Here is a 7,767-nt window from a genome sequence, read left to right on the forward strand (position 1 = left end):
ATTCAGTATATCAAAAGCCGTGAAGGTGCTCATAGCTTTTGACTCAGAAATTGCACTCATAAGTGGCATATCCAACACAGAATATGAAATATCTAATATGTTAACACATTAAAAACTAAATATTAATCACATTGATACTTTTAATAGTGCAAAATAGAGAAACATTTTTATGCTTATTCCTATAGGAGTAAGTAGGAAAATAACATTCTCCCATACAATGGAGTAAGGATAAATGATCTGTGAAAAGTTTGTTTTTTGAGATGTGCTAATGTATGTTAAAAGAAAAATATTAATAAAATGGTGCCTGTAAAAATGTACATAGAGTAAAAGTTGCTAGACCTATTGACAGGTTTTTTTGTCCTAGGTGGTGGATTCATGGGTGATTTGCAGGATAACTAATAGTGGATTCTTAGTTCTCTCAGAAAAATGTGGCCTTAATTTGACACTTACTGTATTGTCTCTGTCTCTGTGTCTGTCTGTCTGTCTGTCTGTCTGTCTGTCTCTCTCTCTCTCTCTCTCTCTCTCTCTGTTTCTTTCTTGTGTGTATTTATCTTTTTTTTTTTTTTTTTGATACCAGGAATCGAACTTAGGACCTCATGTTATGTTTGCCGGGCAGGCACTGTGTCACTGACCTATATCCCTAGTTTGTTATATTTGTCTTTAATGAATATTTTTCCAGTCTTTCTTTTATTTTTACAGGATATTTTTCCATGATGTGATGATTCTTCAAGCCTAGGAGAATGTGTCTAATTCAAATAAACTTTTGATGTTTTCAAGCCGTGATTACTGTTGTAACGAATGCTATTACAAGTAAGAGAAATTTGAAACTTTTTTTTTAACTTCTGAATCTACAGAGATTTAACAGCAAAAGCAAATTACAGACTGTAATTACTGTCCTGTGCTGGGGAGATAGCTCAACAGTCTAAGCACCTACCTAGCAAGTGCAGAACACAGTTTTGATCTCTGTACCACATAGTATGCATGCCCCAGAACCTAGGCACCCCGTGTGGGATACTGAACCAGGTGTGGTAGTGGGTGTCTGTAATCCCAGCCATGGGGAGGCTGAGACAGGAGGATCACTATGAGTTGAGCTGTGTAATGAGACCGTGTACCAAATCAATCAATGAATAAATGATTTTTTAAAAAATATAAACCCCAAAAATTCTCCTATGGACAAAGTTTGATCTTGGGACTTTAATAGCATACTATCTTACAGTATTGTTTTATTTTGCTTAGATTTCTTTCTTGAGTATTTGTAAGTTCATTAGATCTTTGAGTATCTTTTTGGTGGTTGCTCTAATACCCCACTGCATAATTATAGAGCATTTTTATTGAATGATGTTAGTGTTACTCATAAAAAACTTTAGTTTTTTATTTACTCAGAATAAGTGTGTACTTATTTTACTAAAATAAAATGTTATTTATTGAGTGCAAAAGTTCTGAAGCATGGATGACACTTAACTTGCTATTGCCTCAGCTAATGCTGGCCTCACTCTGGAGTATGCTGAAAGAGTGACTGACTCTGGGCATAGTGGCACGCGCCTGTAATCCCAGCACTTGGGAGGATGAAAACAGGAGGATCATTATGAGTCTGACTTACATAGTGAGACTCTGTAGACCCTGCAGACCCTGTACTAAATATATTTTTTAAAAATTATGTTAAATAGCTTATTAGTCCTAGTTACTTGTTATATTTGAACTTTTTCTTCCTTAGGTTATTTTAGTATGTATTTTATTTCTCTTTAATTATTAAGCAATGTTTGTTAACACCATAAATGAGAGTGAAGTTGTGATTTATATAACATTTTAAAAATATGTTAAATTTATATGTAGTCATTAAAATATATGAAATGACATATGATTGCATTAAGATTTATCCCAGTTTAATTTTGTTCCCTTTGTTTTTCTTGAAAATTAATTAGTTACGCTGGATATGCTGCTGTTCTTTACTTTGGGATTATTCGTACATTTTGTGTTCTTCGCCTCCATCTTTGACATTTATTTTACATCTCCTTTGGTTCATGGAATGACTCCTCGGTTTACATCATTACCTCCTCCAGCAAGAAGATTAGTGCTCTTTGTTGCCGATGGCCTGAGAGCAGATACACTTTATGAATTAGATGAAAATGGAAACTCAAGAGCACCATTTATTAGGTAAGCACATCACTAGTATATAAATGTCTCTTAGAAACAAGATGTCAAGAAAATTTTTCTAAATTCAAGTAAACAGTAAAATATTGTACTGTTTACCATTGGGCACAGTGGAGGTGATGAGAAATAGAAAAGTGTACTTGTACATTTTTCTTTGTGTTTTATATTAACAAATTTTTCTTTGTGTTATATATTATACCAATTTCCTTGTAGGTGTTATTTCTACTATTGGAGAAGCTGGTTAAATGTGTGGCCTTAGCTTCTTTGGCAAACTTGTCATAATTTCTGAAACCTGGCTCACAACCCCTGATATTTTCTTCTCTGTTCTTCTCTCTTCTATTTTTCTTTTTGGGCTGGTGGTTGAAGTTAGGGAGTGCTGAGCTATATCCTCAGGCCATTTTATTTTATTTTTTTCCTTTCCTGTTTTTTTTTTTTTTTTTTTTTTTTTTTTTGTGGCACCGGGGATAGAACTCTGAACCTTGCACTTGCCATGCAATTGCTTATTCTACTTAGCTATCTCTCTGGCCTCTTATTTTTCCTTTTAAGACAAGGTCACAAGTTGCTCAGTCAGGGATTTAACTTACCATCTTCCCAGCCTCCGCCAATATTCTCTCTTGCTTTAAAAAAAAAGAAAAGCTTGTTTTTTTCTTAAATAATGACAAGCATAAATACTAATGTGTTACTATTTACAATAGTGTTTAGAAAATATAAAGTATTAAAACCATAAAATATTAAAATTATAATCTATATCACTATTTAGTATGTTTAGCTTTTACTAACTGGCTTTGGAAAGAAATGTTTAATTCTCTTGACTTGTGACTTCTCTATAATTATTCTTTTTCTGATTAATGGCAAGCCCCTCAAAATCCCTTCATGCTATTTTTGAGAGATTGAAATCAAATTTAAGAGGAGATTTATCTAAAATACTATACCTTCATCTTTCTCTCTACATCATAATTTCTATCCCTTTATCCTGTTTTATTTTCTTTATAATATCATTGTGCAAGTTCCATGAAGACTGAGACTTACAATGACATTTATCTCTAGCTCCTAGAATGCGTGGAGACAGTGCCTTACTTTTCTGTTACTGAGACAAAATATCCAACACCCAAAAATAAAGGAGGAAAGATATATTTTATTTAGCTCACAGTTTTGTAGAGGTTTTATCCTGGTTCCAAGGCAAGGTAAAATGGTGGACAGGCATCTCAGAGGAAAAACTGTTCATGGTAGGCAGAAAGTATCAAAGCAAGCAAATGACCTGAGCAGCTTTTTTTTGCCCCTTTTATATCCTGTCTAGGGCATTAGATAGAATACCTGGGACTAGGGCAATGCCACATCAATCAGTGGACTGATTTAGTAACCACCAACCCTTAATGCTTACACACTTAATGCTAACACGATACGGTGAATCAGTCACACACTCTAGATCCAGACACTTCGGAAAAAGCACCACCTATGACCACATGAGGTTTTGGGGGACATCTAAATACAAGACATAATAGCAGATTAACAAGTATTTGTTGATTTCTAGAAGAATGATTGATCTTGAGTACTGTGTTGAATTTATATTTACCACTCTTTTCTTGTTTGGTACTGGGAATAGAATTTACAACCTCACTCTTGCCGGACAGATGCTACAACTCTGAGCTATATCCCCAGCCCTGTGTTGAATTTATAGTGGCTTGAGGATAAATACATAATAAATGAGCAACTTAATAAGGAAACATTAGTTGGAAAATAAGATCAAACTAGGATTAAGTATAGTGCACAAAAATTTTTAACATAGATTGCTACAAGTAATTAAAATATTTGGATAATATATTTGGGTGAATTTCGTAATTACCAAAGAAAAGACAAATATAGTTTGTTATAGGTTTTCTTTGTTTTTGCTGAGAATTGAACCCAGGGCTTTTCAAATGCTAAGAACTCACTCTACCACTGAACAACAGGCCAGAATTTTTGAGATAAAAATATGCTGGTTATTGAGGAAAAGTTAAGCTTTCCTGATAATACTTTTTTATCTTTTGGGTCTTATTGAAGGGAACATTGCAGGCTGTGGTCTCTATGTATCTGGGGTTGCAAATCATTCTATGTGTACAATTTCAGAAATCTTCTTTCTTCTTAACTATTTTATTTTATTTTATTTTATTTTATTTTATTTTATTTTTTGTGGGAGGGGTCATTTCATTCCTGGGGATGGAACTCAGGACCTTGCACTTGCCAGGCAGGCATTTAAGCTGATGAACTATTTCCCTGGCCTTTCTTCTTAATCTTTTTGAAAGATTTCATTTCTGAAAAAAAAAAAAAAAGCCCTAATGATTTTAAAAAGAAATATTTAAATTTATATCTTTTCTTTGTACTGTTTTTCCCAATGTATTTAGTACAGGGTCTACGGAGTCTACAGTGTCTCACTATGTGGATTGAACTCGTAGTGATTCTCCTGTTTTCAGCCTCCCAAGCTCTGGGATTATAGTCGTGCACCATAGTGCCCAGTTTCAGTCTGGGGGCGGGGCAGCATAGCACACCAGGGATTGAACCTTGGTGTTGTGCTCAGCCTAAGGAGGCGCTTTAATCTGCTGAGCTATCTGGCCACCTCTTCTTCAAGTTTTATTCTAGTTTTCAGTATAAAACTCAAAAAGTTAACACAATTTTCATTTAATGTTTGATCCAATGGTTTTAAAAGTACTTATTATGTATATTTTGTCAAAGCTGGTTTTATAAGGTGAATCAATAGTAAAAGAACTTAAATAAGTAATTACAAATATTTTCCTTTATAACATAGTAAGAGTCAAGCATTTATCTTAAAGATGTTATTTTTGCATTTACTGTTATATAACTTGTTGCTTTGCTGGCATTCTACTTGGTATGGCATCACTGCTGGTTTTATTTTCTTTCTCATTTCTTAAATTACTGTGATATAACTTTAATAATCTTGATAATCTTTGCTAAAATAATCAGAATTTTAGCAAAAGAAAAATTTTCCCTGTTTTAATCTCAAATTTAGGAATGTAATTTAACCCTTAATTAAGAGTGTGGTCATTTTTCTCCCCTTTTTTATTTTAAGGGTTATTTTCAACTATACTAAAGTTAAAAGGATTATAAGATGAATGTCTGTATACCTTAACTTTAACAATTTTTAACTTTTTTGATATTTGCATTTTCTGTTAACATATACATACCCTCAAGCCCACACACACACACACACACACACACACACACACGTGTTCATGGGCAAGTGCCTATTTTTAATTGTTCCGGAACAATCTATAGGCAAGTATTGTGACATTTTACCTGTAAGCACTTTAGCACTTATGTCTTAAGAACAGAACTTTTTCTTACATAACTGCAATATTGTCATCATAACAAATAAAATTTAATACTGATATGTAAACTATATTCTATATTATACAATATTGCTATGTTAATAGCAGTTATATCTGTGTAACAAACCATTTCAGTATGTTGTGCTTAAAGGATCAATGGTGTATTTTGCCTTATGATGCTGTATAGTGGTTAAGTAGTTCTTTGTCCATTTCATTTATGCTATTGTACTGTCTTTCTTCTTTAAGTTTTAGCTCTTTTGTTTTGATTTTATAGTGCTGTCCAAGTTTTTCCCCTCTGAATTACATCCCTTTCCCCTACTCTTTTTGATTTTGATTTTTCCTATAATATTCTTATTTTTCTAAAGTAGCATGAGGATCTATGTTAACTATTAATTATTGTCTCTTAGGAATATTATAATGCATGAAGGCAGCTGGGGTATATCTCATACACATGTGCCAACAGAATCTCGGCCAGGGCATGTAGCCCTGATAGCTGGGTTTTATGAAGATGTCAGTGCAGTTGCCAAAGGTATTGTCTACTTAAGACAGTTTAATTCAATGAAACCTTTATATAAATATTTTTTTTACCACTAATTACATTATAAATTGAAAAATGTGTTTTGAAATTCTTTTGACAAATATTTTAGCATTATTGAGTCTGGAATTAAGCTTTAGTCTTTTATCAGACTGTGCTTTTGAAAGAGTATGGTTGAAAGGTTGTGTGTTTTTCCAGATGTTACTTTCAAGAGTGCAAAAGTGATTTTATATTTTACTAAGTAATAAGTCATCTCTTGGTGAGTTTTTAAAATAGTGATGCACTATGCATACCAATGTCTGTTATTAGTTTTATATTTGTTCTCCAACTGTCTTAATTACTCTTCTCTCTTTGCTGAGACAAAATACTCAATACCCAAAATAAAGAAGGAAAGGTTTACTTAGCTCACAGTTAGTGGAGGTTTCAGTTCATAATCTGTTGTTTCCAAGACAGAGTGACACATGGCAGAGAGCAGCCATTCATGGCCGCAAAAAACAGCAAAGAGCAGCAAAGAGCAAAAAACAGCAAAGAGCAAACAGCAGCTGCAAGCCTCTTTTTCTTCCTTAATTTCTATGCAGATTATCTGCCCCAGGGCAGGTATAGTGCTCACACCCATAATCCCAGCATTGGATCATGAGTTAATCACAAACTCTAGAAGCTTGCCCTAATGACTGCATGAGGCTTTGGGAGGATAACTAGACACAAATCATAACACCAACTAATTATACTACTTGAAAAATAGATCTTTTTTTTAAAAAAAAATAGATCTTTTGGAGTTTATTTCACCATATATGTTTTGCTATTGTTACTGCTTGCTTTTTTCTCCATTTCTTGAAGGGTGGAAGGAAAATCCTGTAGAATTTGATTCTGTTTTTAATGAAAGCAAGTATACATGGAGCTGGGGGAGCCCGGATATCTTGCCTATGTTTGCCAAAGGTAAGAGTCATTGATTGTATTTCGGTAGTCATTGTAGGGAATGAATCAATATGCCGAAGTTTTTATACATACTATATTTATTGGCTTTGAGACAAATATTTTTTATCTCTAGGAATGTGCATTACAACAGATAGACATGCCAGATTAATTGGCAATATGTCCTCAGCTGTGCTTGGAAAAATTGGCAGTGTCATGTCAGATATTTCAGAATGAAGGAAATGGTGTATGGGTCTATCACTTTAAAACATTCTAATCTTAAACATGTTAGACAACCTCTGTGAGCTTCAGTCTTCCTGTTTGTAAATGTATGAGTTTTATAAAATTATTTATTTGTACCTTATATTTAGTATTAAATTAGGTAATTTATTGAAACAGTTAATGAAGTACTTACATCCAGCTTTGTTATGTTGATGACTGGTTCATTATATTTCCATAAATCCTAAAATATTTAGTATATATTCATTAAAATTTATAGTTATAATTTCTGTTTCAATCTATTCACTATGCCATATATTTTTATGGCAATAATGTGACATTTATTGAAATGATGCATGTATTCAGTTCACAGTAGTGATAATGACATTTGGATTTGCTGTATTTATTTATGTCCAAAAACATGTATTAAAAAACTCTTGATTAGGAAGTTCGTTTATATTATTTCAAAAAATCAGTTGGATGTATTTCATGTCCTTAAAAGTGTTTTTTTAAACTGGGAGCACAATGATTGGATATTTCACTTAATTGAAAGATTTTTGTAGCATTAACCTTAGCCAGGGGTATAATTATAATTGGAACTTTTGAAGAATACTATGTGTCCCCAAT

At 33.0% G+C, this 7,767-nt stretch overlaps 1 protein-coding gene across 2 annotated transcripts in view; it reads left to right on the top strand.

Moving 5' to 3' along the window:
- Pign (phosphatidylinositol glycan anchor biosynthesis class N) overlaps positions 1-7,767 on the top strand; it is a 150,650-nt gene that overhangs the window by 13,208 nt on the left and 129,675 nt on the right. For both annotated transcript variants that reach the window (XM_004638265.3, XM_023723157.1), the window contains exons 2-5: positions 700-810; positions 1,923-2,154; positions 5,882-6,003; positions 6,847-6,945. In XM_004638265.3, the coding sequence (XP_004638322.1) occupies positions 1,934-2,154; positions 5,882-6,003; positions 6,847-6,945 (442 nt within the window). In that variant the 5' untranslated portion in view covers positions 700-810; positions 1,923-1,933. The remainder of the gene's footprint in view (positions 1-699; positions 811-1,922; positions 2,155-5,881; positions 6,004-6,846; positions 6,946-7,767) is intronic.

Source organism: Octodon degus, unplaced genomic scaffold (genome assembly GCF_000260255.1).
Source record: "Octodon degus isolate 3935 unplaced genomic scaffold, OctDeg1.0 scaffold00097, whole genome shotgun sequence".
Taxonomy (NCBI): domain Eukaryota; kingdom Metazoa; phylum Chordata; class Mammalia; order Rodentia; family Octodontidae; genus Octodon; species Octodon degus.